The 20,989-nt window shown below is 41.3% G+C and overlaps 1 protein-coding gene across 2 annotated transcripts in view; it reads right to left on the reverse strand.

Moving 5' to 3' along the window:
* Nucleotides 1-20,989, reverse strand: part of MYO10 (myosin X) — a 162,753-nt gene that overhangs the window by 122,175 nt on the left and 19,589 nt on the right. Inside the window, exons 1-2 of one of the 2 annotated variants that reach the window (XM_084510864.1) lie at nucleotides 19,675-19,782; nucleotides 9,050-9,148 (exon numbers count right to left, since the gene is read on the reverse strand). Coding sequence is in view for 1 of the 2 variants with exons in the window: in XM_084510863.1 (XP_084366989.1) it covers nucleotides 9,050-9,148 (99 nt within the window). In the remaining variant the exon portion in view is untranslated. Of the gene's footprint in view, nucleotides 1-9,049; nucleotides 9,149-19,674; nucleotides 19,783-20,989 lie in introns of those variants that run through there. The other variant, XM_084510863.1, reaches the window with a different exon arrangement.

A 20,989-nucleotide genomic window follows, 5' to 3' on the forward strand; every position in this document is an offset into this window, starting at 1 on the left:
GATGGTTACTGTTTCTTTTTCTTCCTCCTTGATTTGACTACTCACTTGATTTTGAAATAGTAACCCAAGATTTTCAAAGCTCCGTAACACACGTTTATTTTTTTTCCCCTTAATTACACCCTTCACACTACTGATTTATGTCTTTTCACTGATGTTCTGCAGGCTGACAGCATAAAGAAGAAACTGGTGCTGCCCCGATGCTAACACACAGTAGCTCCAAACACAAAGCATATACAGCACATACAAAGGACCCTTGAGCTCATACTTTCTTCTGGAGGCCAGTTATCAGAGAAACAAACACACTCAGCAGCACTTGATTTATTCTGCTCACAGGATACCTGCTAATAGGTCTGTGATCCTGCTACACAGCAGTTTGCAGTGTCAGACAGCCACAGCTCACGCTCGCAGACAGCGTTTGTTTCCTGGAGCACAGCCGCCTGTCCCCAAGGGAGCGAGGTAGCATGAGTGCTTCTACACTTTCCAAAACTTTAGCTCCAAGCGGGACCAGCTCATGGATGGCTTTCAGTGCACACAAGGAGAATCTCTTTGCAGGACCATCACCACGTCTGAAAATAATTGCTCATGCACACTAGCATTTTCTCGCAAGCCCTTACTCAGTGAAATCCCTTTCAAAATTACACAGTCATTTCTTAGATTATTTTTTTAAATTTATTTTAAATAAAGTATTTGGACATTCTATGGAACTGATGATTTAACTCAACTCCTTATGACAGCAAGTTCACAGACAAGTTGACGGGAGCCTTCTCCAAGTCACAATGTCAGTGTTTGGTCACCACCATTTATCTGCACTGCAAGGTACCAAATCTCACCTGAACACAACTGAGCACTGCAGGCCGAAGTTATCCTTGTGTAATTTCACTTAACCCAAACCACGCATACCCTGAAGCACAAACAGCACTGAACAAGGAGACTGGCTCCACATCCAAGGGAATTCAGTAATAACAAAACAATCGAGGTGACAAGCTTACTCATCACAACACTATGGATTTTTTGTTGTCGTTTTTTGGCACATGGCAGCCTGAACTCCCTTCTGTGTTTTGTGAACAGCTGAACTGTATTCTCTTACAAAAGAAAGTAATATGGCAGCTTGTGTACATCTGCTTTAATCTTAAAACAAAAGCAGTTTTGCTATCTTTAGTATGAGCATAATAAAAGCACAAAAAAGCACAGATGGTTTGGATTTTCTCTCTGCAGAAAGCAAGAGAGAAGACTGACATCTTAACTGTTTACGTAGCCACAGCTGATGACGTGGCCACAGCAAGCGACGGGGACACAAGGCGCACCCCTTTGTCAGCAGCTCAGATATTAACTGCTCTCAGTTGGGTCTTATAAAAAGCAGAAAGCAACTCTCTATGCAGAGATAAATGCTTTTGTTCATACAGGCTTAATTTGCGTTGTTAGTAAAACACTTAACAACAGCCACACTAATGCCAAACAAATTAATTTCAGTATAGTTAAAGCAAACAGTCCCATTATGTTTAGGAAACACGGAACAAAACCCTTGAAAACCCAGCATTAAAAGAGTTATTTATGGCCACTGCTTAGCCTTCCTGCCCCCATCATCTGTGCATTAAAAATCTCTAGGCTGTTCACTTTCAATCTCCCTGATTTCTGACAAAAAGTGGCTATGCACTGGTAACTTGAACGTTAATTCTGCAGGAATAATACAATCAACTTGATCTAGCAGCCAATTTTTTTTATTTTTATTTTTATTTTTTGATTCAACCTTTATTTTAAAATATCTCACTTCAGGATTAAAACTTTCCCCTTCCTGGAATTAATCAAGCTGATAGTGGTTTTGGCAGAAAGGCAAGCAACAGGAAAAAAGTAAGGACAGCACATGTGCAACACATCTTAGAAGACATTTTATAAACCTGCTCTGTATTTTTATGCAATAAATACACAGTAGTTTGACAAACACACAGAAAAAGACTCTTCCCTATTGCCCTTTAACAAATACTCAGAGAATAACGATCATATAAAAATATTGCTCTTGATATAAAGAAGATATAAAGGCAATCTGAATTGACTCCTGAATTCAGAAAAAAAGTCTTCTGCTAAAGAGAATGATTTTTTTTTTTTTTTTTGAGCAGTGTGAATTGCCTTTTTAACATGTCAAGGTTAAAGCAAAGAGGCATTCCCCAATATTTTGGAAAATTTACAAAACCCAAACTAATAATTTCTCCAATTAGCTGGTACTTTAAAAAAAAAAAATAATAATAATACGATGATGCATCAGGAAAAAAAATGTTCAATTTACAAGTGATTTAGTCTGCGTCAGTGATGAAATATTTTTAAGTAATGCTTCATGTTTTGAGGAAGCACTTCTATGAAGGAAAGCATTCAGCTGCAAGGCCTACACCTGCACTGAGCCCCTGCTGGACATGGAGGGGCTTTGGCCGTGGCCCACGATGTGTGGTGTAGGAGGAAGCCATGGACCCCTAGCTGCCCCACCTAGCAGCCCGATGGCCAGGCCGAGGACAGATGGACAGAGGGGCCTCTCCGAGGCCATGCTGCCTGGCTCAGCCTCCCTGAGGCCTGGCAGCACCCAGCTTACATCTGCCTCCAGCCATGTTTACACATGCGTCAACAGATGCTTGCAGCAAGAAAGGCCAAACGCTGACACCCTGCATGAAGATGTAAACACTTCTCCGCAGAAGATAAACCCAGAGCACCAAGAGGCGCTCCGGCTGACTTCGGCTGCTCCCTAACCCCGCATCACCACCACTCCTTCCACATTCCCATGCACACCCCTTAAAAAACAACAGTAACAACACCCCTCCTGCCCCAAAGTAGCCCAAGACAACAACATCCAGATAGCCAGAGTAGCACACTTTTTATGTATACTAGAAATAATCGGGAGAATTACTGCAGCTAAGCCAAATATAACTAACTACAGGATAATATGCGCTTTATGATGTTTAGACAGATGGAATCCAATTTCCTGATACAAAGCTGCTGAATTTGGAGTTCACCCCATACCCTGGAGGCAGGGGATCTGCTGTCCCAAACGTGCACAAATGACACAGTACCAGTAGCCACAAATCTTTCTTAGTGCCATCGAATTAAAAAGCAGAAATGTATTCATAATTTTTCAGAAAGAGATTGATTTATTTAGCACTAAAACCAGCCAATACCAAAGTTCACTGCATGTATTTGTGTATTTTTCTTAAGACACTGTATATACAAAGAAAAGCACAAAGGACTTCTTTAAAATGCTCCCTTGTAAGGGTGTATTTCAAGGGTAATAGATATTGAATTCAGGAAAAAGTCAAAAGAACAACTCTGTTTGGAAATACTGTCAAATCTTCACATGGAAGAGCTAGAAGCAAGCACGACGTCTTTCAATGATAACTAAGAAAATCCTTGTCCAGAAGGATTTACTTCTCAGACGCCTGATCCCATGAACCTACACAGCCAAACACAGCGCTTACTGATAAACACTCCTACTGACTTCAGCAGCTTAAGCCAAGTAACTTCAGTGGAGTTATTCATGCCCTGTGAATATGAACGGAAGACTCTTGTTTAAAAGGACTACTCAGTCTCAAAAACCAGCTCAACGGTCCCAAATATGGGTGAGAAAGGACACAAGGCAAAGAAAAGAGTACTTATGAGAAGTGCTTAACCATTTGCCTGCAGGTTCGTGGGGTGTGTTTGTTGTTTTTTTTTGTTTTTTTTTTTTTTTTTTCCTTTTTTTCCCCCCCCCATAACTTTTTCTAAATATGAGAACAAACTCTACTGGAATAATCACTGGGTAACATCAACAGAATCCTGTCATTAACTTAAGAAAACAAAGGAAAAGAACCCCCAAAACCAAGTTAAAAAAAAAAAAAAAAAAAAGCTCAATCAAATCTGAAATGTAACTTTTCTGAATGGAAGTCATAATGAGAAACTCTTCAAGCCCTCAAACCAGAAGGGGAAAAAAAAGGTGACAGCCACCATGGAAAACATACTTGAGTTGTGTTTAACAAGGAACACCTGTAGTCTCCCCATTCCTGCAATGCCGAAATGCCCCTGAAGAGCTGTATTAAGTTAAATACACAGGAAAAAATACTTTTGTTGCTGATCAAACCACTTACAGGTGCCTCTTATTTGAAGCAGAGGATACTGAGCAGTGCTGAGTTTGCTGACATAACACCATTCCATGAAGGGCTTCTTTGTAAAGGAAGTTCACAGAAAGCTGTTTTAACTGACAAAGTCTCTACTGGTGAAATCCGACATCTGTTTCTAAATAACCTACATTTTTAGGATATTAAAGCCCAGCTGCTTCTATTTATAACACATTTCATTTAGAAGTTCCTCTCGGTCAACTAAGCAGGTATGCAATTAAGTATTCTTAAATTTCAATGTCAGACTACATAGATTGCAGCAATTGGTTGAACTTTTACTTCCCTTGTATGAATTTCTTCACAACAGATTTCCCCTACACACATGTTATGTCTCAAATTTATAGCTATAACATCTCCATTGAAGGGAATCAATGTTATTTAAAATATGTGCCATTAGGTGCTGTTCTGAAAGTCCAAGAACTCACCATCAGTGACACAGTGTTGCTAAGACAAACCACAATTACTACTTAAACAAAGGGAATTCTGACTATACATTTCTTTACATTTTTTGCCTATATGTTTTGATGTTGAAACAGAAGAAAAAACGGAGTCCTCATTAGGAGACCAGAAAGATATTATTGGAATTAATGTCACACAACTCAACAAAGCTCTGCTGATAGATATTGTACACCCCAAGCTTTTTATATTTAATATCTACGCTTTCCTTGGGGACAGTTTCAAGTGCATCTGTACAAGTTAAGACAACAACATAGTCCTCCTTCATATAAGGGTAAACTAAATGCTAGGATTTTATTTGAAATAAGGTAAAGTTCATGTTATTTGAAAATGAAAAAGAAAAAAAAAAAGAACAAAATTGAATGAATTTTTCCCCTCGGAATCACTGGCACTCTACTGTACATGTGCAAGTAAGGCATTTCAAACAAAGCATACAGTGACGGCAGGGCTTTCAGCATTTTCTTTAACATTCACTTGAGTACTTTATAAGCTCATACAGCTTCATTAAAAAATTATAGAATATGGCAATGAGGAAATGCCTGCTGTACTGTGAATACATCCTTAAAAAATAACTTTTAAGCTTAAAAATAGAGATAAAAATACCCGTGAAGATGAAAGAAGCTGCAATACCTGCAATGACATCTTTATATATATATATATATATATATATATATATATATATATATATATATATATGCACCACATACACAAGCAAGGAAAGTTTAGGGTGCCTTTTTTTAAAAAATAAAAAAATCTGAGTATTCATACACTGCACTGACATACTTCACACATTCACAGACATGATGTTACCAAAACTTCAGGCACAGTCATTTACCACCTTTCTACACACACGCTAGTGGAACAAGAAAATAAAGAAAAAATTATGAACCCACCAAACGGCAAATTAATACAGTAGTCTTCTCTTCTGGAAAGCATCTGGGGGGTGCTTAGAAAGAGAAAAACATTCACACTGAATTGTCCACTCATCACACTGTCTTGACTCATTGCAGTCATCATTGTGAAAGCCAGCCTTCAGTAGATATGGCAGAGGCACTCCAGAGCCAGATACTGGCCAATGCCATGGAAGAGAGGGATTTTACAGCTTTCATCTCCCACTCCAACACGTTGGGCCACAGAAGTGAAACATAGCCTTGATCTACTTTTTCTCCTCCCTTTATTTAATTAGGCTTTCATCTACCTCAATGAAGTGCCACATTTTCCTTTCTTTCATAAAGGGATGAGACTGTTTCATAGCTATTTGCTCAGGGAAACCCCAAACCTCCAACCCAAAATTCCTTTTTTAGTATCACATCACATGTAGCAGATATTCCACTCAAGCCCATCAAATCACAGAGGATGATGGCAGCAGCAAACAGTATGACAACAATCTTTAACAATGATTAACAAATGAACTGCTCAACTTCAACATACAGGTACCACTAGGATAATTAGTCTTGCTCAAGGAATAATTATATTAGCATGTGATTATCAAGAAGTGATCCAAAACCTGATATGCAACTTGTTTAACACTGAAGAGTATGGTGTAGTCTACACATGAATATTTGCATTCAGGAGCATTACTTACAACCAACACTCCTCCAGAGCGAACTGTATGCCACAGGTTTTTGTTGCAAATTTATTTCCACCATTTATAACAAAAAGAAGAAATTCAGAAGTAACGTATTCTGGTATGATGCCTTTCCACTGTTCTGCAAACTGATGCTGGCAAAGAGTTGAAACCCAAGTTTATACAAAAAAGCTCTGAGCACAGATCTAGTAAACATGCTTTCCTAGTCCCACTGCCCAGCCAATCCCATCTTGAGAATTAATCCAAAAAAGAAAGGTGAGAACTGCAAATCCTAACAGAGGGTACTGAATTAGAGAAGATTAACTACAGTGCAGCGCTTTGATAAGGCCCCAACACTTTCATCAGTTTGTCATTAGACTTGAGTACAATTGCTTCTTGGAAGGGTCTTGGAATCAAGATGCTGGCTACCCTTCAAAAAATCATCATCACCCCACACTTCCGCAATCTCACCCCTCACTTGCCCTGCCTCCTTCTTTAAAATGAAGGATAGCATTGCATAAGATCACAAAGCCATCAGAGGTCATCATCAGGTGTCACCTAAGATTCATGTCTCATGCCTGCTGCCTTCTGCAGCACACAGATAACCCAGCAGCAAGGGTGGGATATTCCAAAGGCACTTCAGAAAGCAGTGGGAGGAACAGTATTAATTGGCACTGATGTCAGCTGGCACAGTTCCTCTAAATTCAGGGTGCACCCTTGAAAGTATAAGCCTTGAAAAGTATTAAAGTTTAAAATGCAGTAAATTGCTGATTTGCCCTTAGTTGGAGCACAGTTGGCTCAGACCCACTGGCAACATTAAGTGCCATGCACTGGTTCTGAGGTGTACTCCTTATGTCTTTGGATGTTTCACAGCATAGCATGACACCTGCTCTTAAAACAAGCAGGACAAACTTTTTGCTTTTTCTCTTATGTTAATGCTGTAAACATCACTTTTCTAAGTAAATGGAATCAGTTAGTTTGTATTACGGTAGTGACTTGAGTCTTCTCCCAATTACCTGAGTTTTCAGCCTGCATTCTGTACACCATGGAAAGGCAACAGTACGTGTAATACACGTATACAAAGCTGCTAGCAAGCAGCTTGTCCACTCATGGATGCTGGTATTAGCTCTGCCACTGCATGTTAGGGCACCAATGCAAGCCATCCATTTTACAATCGTCACCTGCAGTTCCCATAGTACAAGGACTGTCATGTCGACATCATGAACCACTTCTAAAAGACAGGTTCTTCACAGTCAGGTGTCCATCTATAAAATTCTGTGAAAAACTACAGGTAGTACCTCTGAAACTTTTGTGTCACTCCAACTAGGGCTTACTTTTAAATGAGGTGCCTAATGAAGATAGTGGCTTGGAGCATATGCTACTGTAACAACACGCACAGCAAAATAAAAGGTAACTATGATGCCTTAATATGGAAGATCCTTCCTTATTCACAAACAACAGAGGAAACAGTCTCAGCATCTGCACTTCATGGGGCCTCAAATTTCAATAGCGCATGTAAACTGTAAATATGCAACTTCCCAAACCCGAGCAAACATAAATGCATGCATCACACTGAGAACACACCAACACACACAAAGGCACCTTCTTGTCCTGGAAGGAGGCTTTGCATCTAACAGTAGTTTCTTTGTGGACATCTTCCCCTGTATCGTATGTCTCTGGGTCACCAGTCCAAGACACCTAGTAACCTGAAGTATGTTATACTGGTCCTTCAGCTTTCTACAACCTGGCTTTCACTGCTTTTGTCTACCACCTTCTTGCATGAAGGAAAGACAATCTGAATCCAACACAGCCTAGTATTGCTACCAATTAGGCAGCTCTGTGTGCCTCTATCAACAAGAATCTTCTGTTCAGTTGATCTTGTTTGAGGAGGTCCTCCTGCCTCAGTTGAGACCAGCCTCAAGACATTTTGTGTGACTAACAATCCCATTTTCTTCACTCCCTCTATTTAACCTATGTCTTGCCCATCAAAAAACACCAATTCTGTCTAGTTCCTTTCCTGCCTGCAAAAAGGCATGTGAGAAAAGTAGGGGTTCCCTGGTTCTGAACGAAATGCTTTTCTGTCTTTGTCACTCAGAAAAGCATTAAGTGAAGGCAGCAAGAAAAGGTAGCATGTTTTCCATACTATCATACTTTCCTCTGCCTTGTTCATTACCTGAAGCTACCTCTATCTGGTACAAATAACTAAGAAAAAAGGAAGCAAAACTGAGGAGGGAGCACCCTCCAAAAATCAAAGACAGCGTTCTGACTCTGATATCTGCACCAGTGTAACTGTTTGTATCTGAGTCTTAATCTAAAATGTGAATTCCACTGTACTTTCTTCAAGGAAGCTGCAAGAATGGAAGTCTGGATAAACTGTGGCCTGATGAAGAGTAGAATAAACAGATAAATGAAAAGTGAGTGAGAAAGCAGAGCATTGCCATGCTGTCAGCAACTGGCAGGGCTTGTTCTGCCTTCTTCTGGCCAAAGAGAAAAGAAAAAAAAATGGGGGAGAGGGAGGAGAGAACAGAAGTTGCCCACCAGCCTCCTTCCCCAGCTGGCAGCCAGTGGTGTGCTACCACAGCAGACAACACACTGCTTGCAACAGCCCAAGTAACCTAAGCAAGCGGGACGGAGCCTCTGGGATCTAAGTAACTTCCTGGACATGGCTCTCAAACCTTCAGCTCTGTCAGACACGGCTGTAGCAGCTGACCAGCTGTCCATATGCAATGGACAACACGACTGAAACCAAAGTTCCACATTCGAGTCATATAAAATGCATGCTTCTATTCATGCGCCTTAGACTTTTACATTCTCCTATGTCCTCCCTGTTAGGCAGAATTGTTTCTTTTCCACAGAGTGGTAGAAAGGAGAATGTAAATAGGGGCAATGCACGTACCTGGCCATAGTCTGTCCTGAACACGACGACTCCTTCTGCACAGGAATGAACAGTACTTGGATAATGCTGATTATTTTCTCGCAACCAGACACGAGACCCCTAGAGTAAAAAAAAAATAGTTATAGATGGCATAACTGAAAACTCAAGAAAATAAAAGGAAAGCAAGCTAGCTGCAAGCAAGCTCACTTGCAAAGTAAGCAAGTGAGAAATAAAATAATCCTTCAGCAAGTAGTTGTCATCTTCTGCCATAAGTAAAGTACGTAAACACAGGCATAGTTTTGGTTTGTTTTTAATAGAAGTGCCTAAATGCCAGCATGAACAGCTGGGGCTAATTCACTGAGTCATGTGCCTCATGTTAGCACACACAAAATTACAAAGCAGTGTTTAAATTTACACACCATTTAAAAGATGCTCCTCAAAGCCAGCAGGCTCACTACCTGTTTATTTTCAACCCATTAGGATCACAGCACTTCTCCCCTACCAACTTTCACCTGTTTTCTAACCCCCCTCACCCTTTATCTTGTCTTGTTCTCCTGGCTGCACAAGAACTCAGATTTTTAAAATCTGCCAGCAAGAAAAGTGACAAAGAAATAGCATTTGTTGTTTAGAGCCAAAGAGGCAACAGAAACACCATCAGCTAAACACCTAAGTCAATCTAGTGAAAGAGGGTAGGTGCAGAATTAGTTTTTTATTTGGCTGTCTGTGGCCCTCAGAGGTAGACCCATCCAGCACAGAGGAAAAGAAACAGCCAGCACCGAGTGCACATGAGGCAGATGGGCAGGGTAATCACACCTGCCTGAGCTGCTCTGAGCAGGAGAAGCCTTCAGGCAGCATGAAGATATTCAGCAGCAGCACCCCAGTGGTCTGAACCTCAAACACAAACTATAGTTCTTTTTCTATACAGGGACAGCAGGTTCCATATCAGAATTACAGTATTTTAGGCCTACTTAGAGAACAGAGGCTTTTGTGTCGTGTCGCCCCTCCATCAGAACAGGCAAATCCTTTCCAGAAGGAAAGGTAAAGGCATGATAGAAAGGGGCTGGGATATACTCTGATAAGCCAAAGGTTGTGACTTTGGCTGTATAATCCCTGAAAAATAAATAAATAAATAAATAAAATTGATTGTTTTATTTTGAATTAAACAATTCAAAAAGATTCAAATTTATCTTGCATGCCAGCATTCAAAGATCATCCTTGTCTGAATTTGTACACACAGAAAAAAGACTCGAGGCTTTAAAAAGTTGGTTTGGGTACATGTTCTTGATGAACAACCACAACAAATACAGTTTATTCCTGTTATGTCCTTAGAGTGTGGCTCATGTGTCTACTGCAGAAGCTCAGCCACATTACAAGTTGCATACATTTAAAATAATGTTGAATAAACACCATCGTTGTTCCTATGTTGGGAGAACAGCAGCACTGAGAAACAAAGTGAATATTACAGAAAGCTAACTTTTGCTGCTTGGTTTCTCTGAATGGCATGAGCTCAGCCACATACAGGGGACCACACACAAGAGCATCCCTGATTTTTGCCCCCATTCCATCTTTTGGCAAATTGCATTCCTTTTTAAACACCTGTGGAGCTCTTTGTCATTTTATGTCTAAAACCTTGAGTCAGATGTTTTCTAGGTTTATACCAAGTCCAAGTCCAAGGCAGTTCAAACATGGGGTATGTTGACTCGAGAGCATGGGGTCAGCACAGAGCAGGGAAACGCGCGTGGTGCCAAAGAGAAAGCAGAGCACCAGCAACCACAGCAAGAGAGAGGGAGAAACAGGGGGCTCCCCGAGAGTGGTCAAAGTGAGAGGGGACTTGAAAATGTAATTCAAAACCCAGTGATAGCACCCGCTTGCTTGGGTCTGCACACAAGAGCCCAAGAGCCAGCAGACACTCTGCATGGCAGGAGGTGTTACTCTCAGGCTTCCCCGGCTCCTCACCAGCAAAAGCTGATAAAGCCTCACTTCAGCCCCATAGCAAATAACCACAGTCGAGCTCACGAATCACAACAGGTTGGATGACATGCTGAAGTCACCCTAGCTGGCAAAAAGGACTCTGTTCCAGACTAACTACCTTCCCAGAGGAAAGCTTCGAGTGTCCCTGCCAATCAGTCTCCATCTCTGAATTCGATCTCTCTAAACACACAAATACACAGCAAAAAACCCTGTTTGTCCAAATGCAGTCAAGTTCCTCAAGCACTTCAGGACAATCAAACCCTGTTGTTCAGCTCATTTATTATTTGCCAGAATCTCCGAGCACAACTAACATGAAGTTTATGCTTTCAAGGGCAATGAAAACACTTATAAACATTAAGCCACAACAATATTTGCCAAAACCTCAGAATTCAAAATAGCCTCTCAAAAGGAGAATAATCTTTTCCATAGTGAAATTAAATAATGCATTCTGCATTTTTCTGGCTATGAAGCAGAAACAGGGGCCTGCACAGAAGCATTCACTTGGCTGGGCTAGCCCTAAAACAAGCATTTTAAAGCAAGTATGGAACGGTTTGATTTAAACAAATGTACATTGTTAGGGGTCAATAGCCACTATTCAGAGACTGCTGGAACAATGCAGTTTGCAAAGCCCGAGGCCTCCGAAATGCAAATACAACGTGTGCTCTGGCAAGGTAGCTCAACAATACAATGTCTGTCCATAGGCAGGGTACACTGCAGAACCTCCTGGTCTGGGGGAGGGAAGAAATAAAATATAAAAAATGCCTTGGCAAAAGATCCCATAGGTCATTTTCCATGCCCAGCACGCTCTGTAACTACACTGCAATCCCTCTGAAGCATATTTGTTACAAGCGACAGCTTTGAGAACAAAATCCTCAGTAGTAGTTAATTTACAGATAAGACATATACCAAAGACTTCATAGTCTTCAGATCTACAAAATCTTCACATCAATCTACTTTGATCCCAGAGTTTAGGTACACTTTCATTTCACAATTTCTGACCAAGTGCAAGAGACGGCGTTTTGAAATGTCCACTAACTCCAGCAGTATCCTTTAGCAAAGTGCCACCACCTTTTGATTTCACTTCAGAAAGGTAGGTTACAAAAAAGGATTCACTGAAATAAAAGTCTGAGGCTTCTCAGAGCCTAAAGCCCAACTTGATTTAGCCTGGTGGTCTGTAGGGTGAGTGCAAGGAATGACTACCAGGCACGGACTTCTGGAACTGCTGGATGGAGATAGAGAGCACGCAGCCAGCTCTCCAGGCAAGGGCTTAGATACCAGCTGTGAGCCCTCCAAGGAAGGACAATGTTGAATGCACACATGTTGATCCCAACTTATTTTTAGGGGAGAAACTTGGTAACTTGGTCACTCCTTGCCAAGCAATCTGGGACACTGCCATTCTGTCACTCTGTCACTCTGTGATAAGGGGGAAAACAAAGCCACGAAGTACTTACTAAAGCCCAATGGTTCTTAATTCAGTGAAGCAAAGTTGTAAAAACACTTGGAATTGTACGTACAGAAGGAGGGCCATATGCCATTATTTTCAAGCCAATTGATTTCCTCTGACTCCAAAAGGCAAAGGAAATAGGTTTGTAAATCTCACAGCTGTAAGGCTACCTGAAGAATTCCTGAGTTCTTTTCCCTTGCAGATTTTACTGCTGAAATTGCAAAGATGACTTCTTTGTTCCTGGGTGTTCTGTTCCTACAGATGACAAAAATCTACTTTTTAACTTTCTATTGGAAACAGCTCATGTTTTGATTTCCAGAATAGAAGAACTTTATCTCAGTTAAACAGTGGAGAATTCATTGCAAAACCATAATTAACAAATCCAATTTTGTACATATCCAGGTTGTATGGTGAATAAAGTAACTACATGCACGATTATCACATTTTTATATAGCATAGATATATAGTGCATATACACACATACGTATTTTGCATAATAACATTGCATAACTGTCATCATCTAAGACTAAATGCTACTCATTCACATGTTATAGTGTAAAAGTCCAGTTGACTCATCAATGCAATTGATTCAAAGCAGTTAAAACTGCTTTAAATTAAGGGCAAGTAATGTAGGTTATTGTCACAACTGCATTCAAAATGCATTAATTGTTAGGCCTTGACAAAGCAAAGGGAACAATAGTCAATATGTATTTAGAAAACCTTTCATTTATGCACTACAGTAGCTTGGCTCAAAAACGTAAATTCTGAGAGACAGGAAAAGATGTTATTAACTCAGTCAAGCCAGACATAGCTTTTTCATGACAAAGATAATTAAAACCACATTTATCTTTGTTACTCCTCTTTACTAAATTATGCACTAATCACTAGGAGGGCCATACCAATAAAAAAAAGTTATGCAGACAGAAATGTAACATTGGCAATTTCGTATTAATGAACTCTTTTTTTTTCTGAAAACTTGCCTTTCATCACTAGCTTAGCAAAACTGAAAACACTTCACTTCAGGTACCCCAAAATCCTAACAAGCCTGCCCAAACAACTCAGTGGCAAACTCAAAGTGCCCTGAAAGTAGGATCTCTCTCACCAACTTCATCCCAAAATGAAGTGTCAGACCTCCCAAACAGAGAACCAGACCTGTTCTTCCACGGGAAAGTCCAGAGGGGGAAAAAATAAATAAATAATGGCCACTTGCCTAACATCTTAATGTGTAGTTCAGAATATTGTTCTTGATCTAGGTACCCCTCTCTACAGGGCTTGTGTGCTCATCAGCAAAAGGATTCCCCAGCGCTGGATTTCTGGGGTGGCTGAAATACTGAGTTAGTACTGAAGTCTGTATACGCTACTGCCACACGATCTATGAAAGAGAAATAAACTAATCAATAGACGAACTCTCTTTCCAGACATTCTGCCTTCCCCCATGAGTAACTGGCAGTCTTCTGTCGAGAAGGCAGATTATCAAAGGACAGAAGGAGTTACCGAGAAGGACTAATTGAATCCTAAGTCTCTGCAGAGTGTGAGAGAAAGCCAGCTCTGGAAGGTATTTGAGCATTTAATCTAAATTCCAGAATCTTAAACTCAACTTCATTAAATGACTATGCACTTAGATCTTGGCACATACTTTATCTAGCTGAATGAAATAGAATTCATTTTCAAAACACTGAAGGCACTAATTACAATTTCCTCAGAGCATAGTAAGCTACCAACACCATTCCCTCAATGAGTTTAGCTCTGCCTCCTAAGCCATATTGCTTTACTTTACTGTTATAAAGCAGAACAAAACCATGAAGCAGTTTCCAGGGGATATAAGGTCAGTTTAGGAAGAGAGTTTAATGCAGAACAAAATCTCCTGAACACTCGATGTTTCTCTTGTCTGTCCATCCCCCACATGAGATCAAAGCACCAGCTCTTCTGCTCCTGAGGTCTGCGCAGCAGCTGTTGATCAACCTTGAACAGAATCCATCTCCTCCTGTTTCAGTAACTGGAGATAGCGCAGCACTGACAATAGCCTGCCACTTTAAAAGCAACTAACTGGACTAAAACTATTATTATTATTATATTATTATTATTATTGTCTCAATGGGGAACTGGAATTAATGTTTACCTTCCAAGGGCCTTTGAATACACCATCCCTTCACACCACTGCCACTTTATTTAGTAAAGGCTTTTAAAAAAATATATAGTTTCCAGTTTTTCCCAACACAAACAGAGCAGAGATTAACCTTTAAACGTGCAGGTGGACAAGCACACCCCGCCCCACCTTCTGCTGCTTAGCTTGAATACACACATTACCAGCAGACCTAGATCAAAAGCCAAAAAGCAATTGCACTCACTAATGGAGCTCTGAAGACATGGTTAACAGCACCTGAGGACGACGAAGTTTCCACACCATTAGGAAACACTAGCTTTGTTATAATGGAAGAAGAAAATATAGCAGTGCGATGCCATCAAGTCTTTTCAAAAGAGTTACCAGTATTGCTACAATCTGAATTATGACTTTAATGAGAAAGATTCGAGTGTTACCTTTACATTTTGTCAAGTTTTGCAAAATGCTATCTTTTTGTGCTTTGAGTACTGCCCAACCTACACCATAGGGATCAAAGCTACAAAAATAGAACAATGTCAGGATTTGGAAGGCCTGTACCCATTACCAGTCTCAGGCAGGCAGGACAGGCTGCTAGGAGACATCTGTTTCTTGTGCTTGCTAGTCTATGTTAAAATAAGATAAAATAAATTTCTAGGCAGTTGAGTCAATGGCATTAATTCCAAAATTAAAAATTAGCACTCTGAATAGTACTTATCAACTGTGATTAAATCTGCAAAATGTGAAATCAGGGAAGTAGGGAACATGCACAGCAATGTTTCTCTGTTTAGTGGATCCACAGTTTCAAGTCCCTCTGTAAATCACCAGCAAGTACAAGAAATGGGTCCTGCACGCAGTACTGCCTCCACTGCTCTCCCCATCCCATCTCAGGTGAGAGAAAATAAACTGTTAAAACTAGTAAGGAAGAGAGGTAGTTCAAAAAGACAACAAATTAGTGAGAAAGAAGAAGAGGCAGTTGTTGGTGACAGGGGAGATGTAAGGAACAAAGAGGGAAAGAGGTTGGGGCCACTGCAAACCTTTCTATCACCATCCATATTGGGGCAGGGCTAGAAACAGGCAAATGTCAGACCTCCTAGGGCCTTCACGGTCACCTTAAGAAGGTAAGTAGCATGTAATTCTCTCCCCTAATCCAAGTTCCTAAAAAGGAATATACAGTATGCTCACAAAATAGCATAGAATTTGTTCTAAGAAGCAACCATACAAACCCTAGATCTGTCTTCACAGATTTCAAACAAAGTTGCTCTTGTCTTTGATGACAGCTTTGTTTTGCCAAGCATCCTTATTTTTCAGAAACATTTTTTTAAATCAATTACAGTCATGACTACAAACACACACAAAAAAACTTCTTTTACTTGCTTAAAACCAACAGAATTCTAACTAATCTACACACACGTACACTTCATCCATGTGAGCCTGTTGGTTTTTTTTTGCAGCATATAATCACAACAAAGTCAGAAGCAAGGAAGGATGATGTGAGTGCATGTGGAAGTAGCAGGGGAAGAGATTTCCCTCTAAAAGCTGTTCATCGACGCTTATAAAAATATGGCAAGAGCAGTTAGTCCAGCACAACTGCCCAAAGTCTCTTTAAATCATCATTAGCTTCTGCAAACAATCTTTTCTGTGTTATCGAGTAAGCTATTACTCTGCATTGTACCTCTGCCACTGACCTGGGGAGAAAAGTGCCTGCAGTTATCCACAGCACCCAGTTGTGCTTGGTAGTCTACAAGTTCACTCTTCTTAGGAAATGTTGCCTTTGAAATATTCTAGCTGCCAAGTCTTCATTTTGCACAAGTTGCTAAGAATCTCAAAGCCATTTCTCAGAAATGTTCTAAAACACCCTAGCACTTTTTTTCATCTTCTTCTTGCCTCTCCTGCCTGAACAGAATACAAAGTAAAGACCAGGTGAGAGGACTCACAAGCACCAACTACGTGGCATGCCTGGAGTAACACAAGAGAGATGGACTCCTCTGGAACATGGGTCAGTTTGAGGCTGAGCTTGAAAGCTGTTCCTCATTCACCACATGTAAATCCCATGACAAGTCTGGGAACTCCCACTTGCAAGGATGTTCCATCTCAATTTCAAATTTTTTATTTAGGAAGGACATCTCTGAGTACTTAAAAGCTGATTAAGTAGAAAAAACACACATTTGTTTGACACACAGGTCCTGGTGTTTGCCATTTATTTTCATGAGCTGCATGTCTTTTAGGCTCATCACTCAAGAAACTGGTTTTAACACCAAAGTACCTGGACACTGATTTTTTAGAAGTTGTAATACAGAAAAACTATATGGAACTAGTTTTTCTCTGATACTCATTGTGCTATAGAAGCATGCCCAGAGAGACATCATACTGGTTCAGCCTGATTTTAGTTCCCAAAGCAGATAAAATTCCTGTTCAAGATAGTTTTTACCATTGACTGCTTTTTGCCAGTTACCTAAACCTATTCTGGTAGAAGTTGTAAAGGCCTTCTCATGTCAAGAAGCATCATCCATAAAATAACTGTGTTGCACCTAAAAGAACACAAGGAAGAGAACTGGGCAAGGCAAGGCCTTTTCCTGGTTTCTAGGACACTCATCATCGACATCATCTTCTTCTTGTTCTTTCCCCCTCTCCCTCCATGCCAATCAAGCAGACAACTCCAGGGAAACTTATCTTTAGCCAAGTGGGATTCTTATGTGAAAATAATTCCTGTAAAGGCATACACTGTGCAAGGTACACTCCCAAGATGATCACCACAGCCTTCACTTGTCAAGTTGCTATCATCAAATTACAAAAGGTTCCAATTTAGCTCGTTTCCATATTGGAAAATTTCACAATCCTACTACAACTGTAACTACACTTGAGGGATTTTTATTTGTTTACATTTACCTGCAACTCAAAAATATCAGTTTACACATGAATAGTATTTTCCTGGGCTTGAGGGGGGACAGGCGAGACAGCAAGCTATTTCCAGCCTTACCTCCATTGCAGAAAATAGGCATAAGATCATAGCCTTAAGTCAAAAACCAAACCTCTCCCCACATTACTCTGTAAGCATTTCTTCCCCGCCCCGTTCTTCCATGCTCCATATTCTCTTAAAACTAAAACTCAGGATTTTGGAAAGACACGGTTTACAATCTGGAGCTATAAGGATTAGCAAGACTGCATTTCAAGGTTAAGAAAGTTAAGTGTGAAAGAGAGGGAGAGAAGAGAATAATGGACCCATTCAGTCCACAGTTCTTTCATTTACTTATTTTACTAACAGTAATGCTGATTACTAGACACAGAATAATCTTAAATCACAGAGTCAGAGAACTGTTGAAGCTGGAAAGGCTCTCTGGATGTCATCTGGTTCAAACCCCCTGCTTGGTACATCTAGAGTAAGATGCCCGGGAATATTTCCAGGCAGCTTCTGAAGATCTCCAAGGAGGAGGACTCCGCAAACTCTCCAGCCAGTGCTCGGTCATCTGCACGGTAAAGACGCACCTCCTGATGTTCACAGGGAACCATCTCTGCTGCAGTGTTTGCCCATTGCCTCTTGTCCTGGCACTGGACATCACTGAAAAGAAGCTGGCTTCATCTTCTTGCCACCCTTCCTTCAGGTACTTATACACATTGACGAGATTCCCCTCCTTGAGCCTCCAGGCTGAACAGTCCCAGTTCTCTCAGCCTCTCCTCAATAGGAGAGGTGCTCCAGTCCCTTGATCATCTTCATAACCCTCCATTGGACTCTTTCAATACGTCCAGGTCTCTCTTGTGCTAGGCAGTCCACAACTGGACTCAGCAGTGCTGGGTGGAGGGGAAGGATCACCTCTCTCAACCTGCTGGCGATACTTTGCCTAATACAGCCAAGAACAACATTAGCCTTCCTAGCAGCAAGGGCACATTGCTGACTTGTTGCCCCCAGCACGTACTGGGGCCTGGGGCTGTTCCTCCCCAGGTGCAGGACTCTGCACTTCTTGTTGAACTTCATGAGGTTTTTGTCAGCCCACCTCTCCACCTGCCAAGGTCCCTCTGGATGGCTGCACTGGGTACCCCCACCAGTTTTGTGCTGTCCATGGATTTACTGAGCGTGCACTCTACCTCATCATCCAGATGGCTAATGAAGATGTTAAACAAGACGGAACTCAGCTCTTGCCTTGCAAACACAAGAACCCCTTCCTTACTCTGCCCATCTGGCACATCTCATACATCAAGAGGACCCTTCATACAGGTAAACCTGTTGGGTAAGGCCTGACCACGGCCAACAGGTAGCAGGGTGTAACAGCCAGGAGGAAGAGAAGACAAACAGCACTGGCAGTCAGTAAGTCAGGCGGCGTTGTTGGGCCTGTTCAGCAGCAATGTACCTTGCCTTTCTGAAGGCCCACCCAGCTGCTCTGACTCCAGGCTGAGGAACAAATCCCTGTGACACCCCGGCCACGAGCAGTTGACCGATCTGGGCTGCCCCATGCTTAGCAGACAGAGCTTGGGTCTTTCATCCCCACCAGCTGCAACGATTCATCCAGTACCTTTCACCACCACCACCTGCTCAACCCTATCTGTATTTGCTGTAATAAATCAGGAGCAACGTACCGAATCCAGGACAAATATCTTTGTGCCACATCAACTCCAACAGATTAGGTCACCCCACAGCCTAGCAGCCTCCTTGCACACGTGATGGATGAAAAATAAATACCTGCCCTGTCTTTACCCAGGCAGGAAAATGTGGTTTTCTGGCCTGCAACAACTGACTTCAGCAACTTGGCAGCAGAAGAGCTGAGGCTGGTTCTGGAAGCTCCCGTAGACATTATCAGGCTCACATCAGGACACTGAACAAGTCCAACACAGGTTGTGAAACACCTGGAGGTGATAGGGAACCAGCACTACATCCCCAGGGTGTAAGCAACCCTAAAATCCCTGAGAAGTAGTTAATTAAAAATTCACCCTAAAAATAATCCTTGAAAAAAACTTAAAAATCAAGGATATAAGCAGCCTGACTTGGTGCAGTGCAACCCTCTGCATTTGAAGACCAGCTATGGTGCTTGGCTTTCACAAGCATGCTTCGAAGATGGGATGACCTTTCTCCACAGCATCACATGAATGTCCTGGGAAGCAGAGGACAGCATAGCACCCCTCCGTACTCTCCCTCCTTACCTCTCATGCTTCAGGCGAGCACAAAAAGAGCAGATGCTGCCACTGACACCTGAAGTTGCAAAGCTCACGTTAGCATCTTCCCACACTAATTTGTTTGCTACAAACCACAATAATCACTGAGCAACTGCAAATTACCTGTCTGGAGATCACCTGATGAAAATACAACCAATTAAGCAAAAATAATGGCACACGTTATCATTAAAGGGCAGAGCATAGGCTTATTCACATGCACCTGACAGAAGTGCTGCCAGGTGTGCCAGCACCTCAAGGAGAGGCTCCAAACCAATTTTAACACTCAACCATAAAGTAAAATGTGAGTCACGTACAATTTGATCGCCACTGTATTTCAAAGTAAAAGAAGCCCTCGCCCTCCTGAAATATAAAGAGAATAGATCAAACTGTGCAGGATACAAACCTACAACTTAATAATTTATTATAGTAAGTATTGATTAATTTATTATTCAATTAAAAAATCCATTCAATATTTAAATAACTTAAAAATAGGATATAAGTGTCCTCACCTACTAACCCCGAACCAAAAAGCAAAGTGTCAGTAACTATGAAATAAGTTACTGGTCATGGGTTACTTCTCAAACTGTGATCAAACACCTTTAAAGAAAAATCAGTTGCAAGAGGTGTTTGGTAACACTTCCCCTCACAGAAGGAAACAGGGACCTTAGGAGACAGGATGCAGTAGCAGTGGAGAAATTCATCCCAAGCACACTCTCCCAGTCAATTGTTCAATGGTGCAAGCAGAAATCCAACAACCAGGGCTAACCCCAGCCTTCCTGGAGGTTACATGGCCCCGAAGTATGCTGCACTGGTGCTGCTTTACACCCATGTGAATAAATATAGAATGTGCAGCTTAGCTGAAACCTGTGGAATCTATACCGAAGGCAAATTTAGCAATAACACATATTTTAGGTAAAGTTGGAAAGCCGTTAAATTCAGATAAAAGGTAGCAGTGTTTCCTGCATGTATGCTGAAGTTTAACATTTTATCAGCTTTAGACTCCTCTCAGAGATGAAGTGATGCTTTGCTAGGCTTTCCACTGCAGAGCCTCATCAATGCTGATGAATACCAATGCTATGCAGCAGTTGCAAGGTAAAAAGGCGGCCTGAAACACTGTGTTCATTATATTCAGCCCCTCAAGGTCACAACCCCTTAGAAAGCAATCTCCTGCTTTTGCTTAGTCCACTCCTCTCTGACGAGATATGTTTCCTTCCAGGAATCCTACTCTTACCAGCATGTGTTTTGATTTTTCTGCAGTCATGCTACCACAAAATGAAGCATCTATAGGGCAACTCGTTTTTTC

The sequence above is a fragment of the Aythya ferina genome, assembly GCF_964211825.1.
Source record: "Aythya ferina genome assembly, chromosome: 2".
Classification (NCBI taxonomy): domain Eukaryota; kingdom Metazoa; phylum Chordata; class Aves; order Anseriformes; family Anatidae; genus Aythya; species Aythya ferina.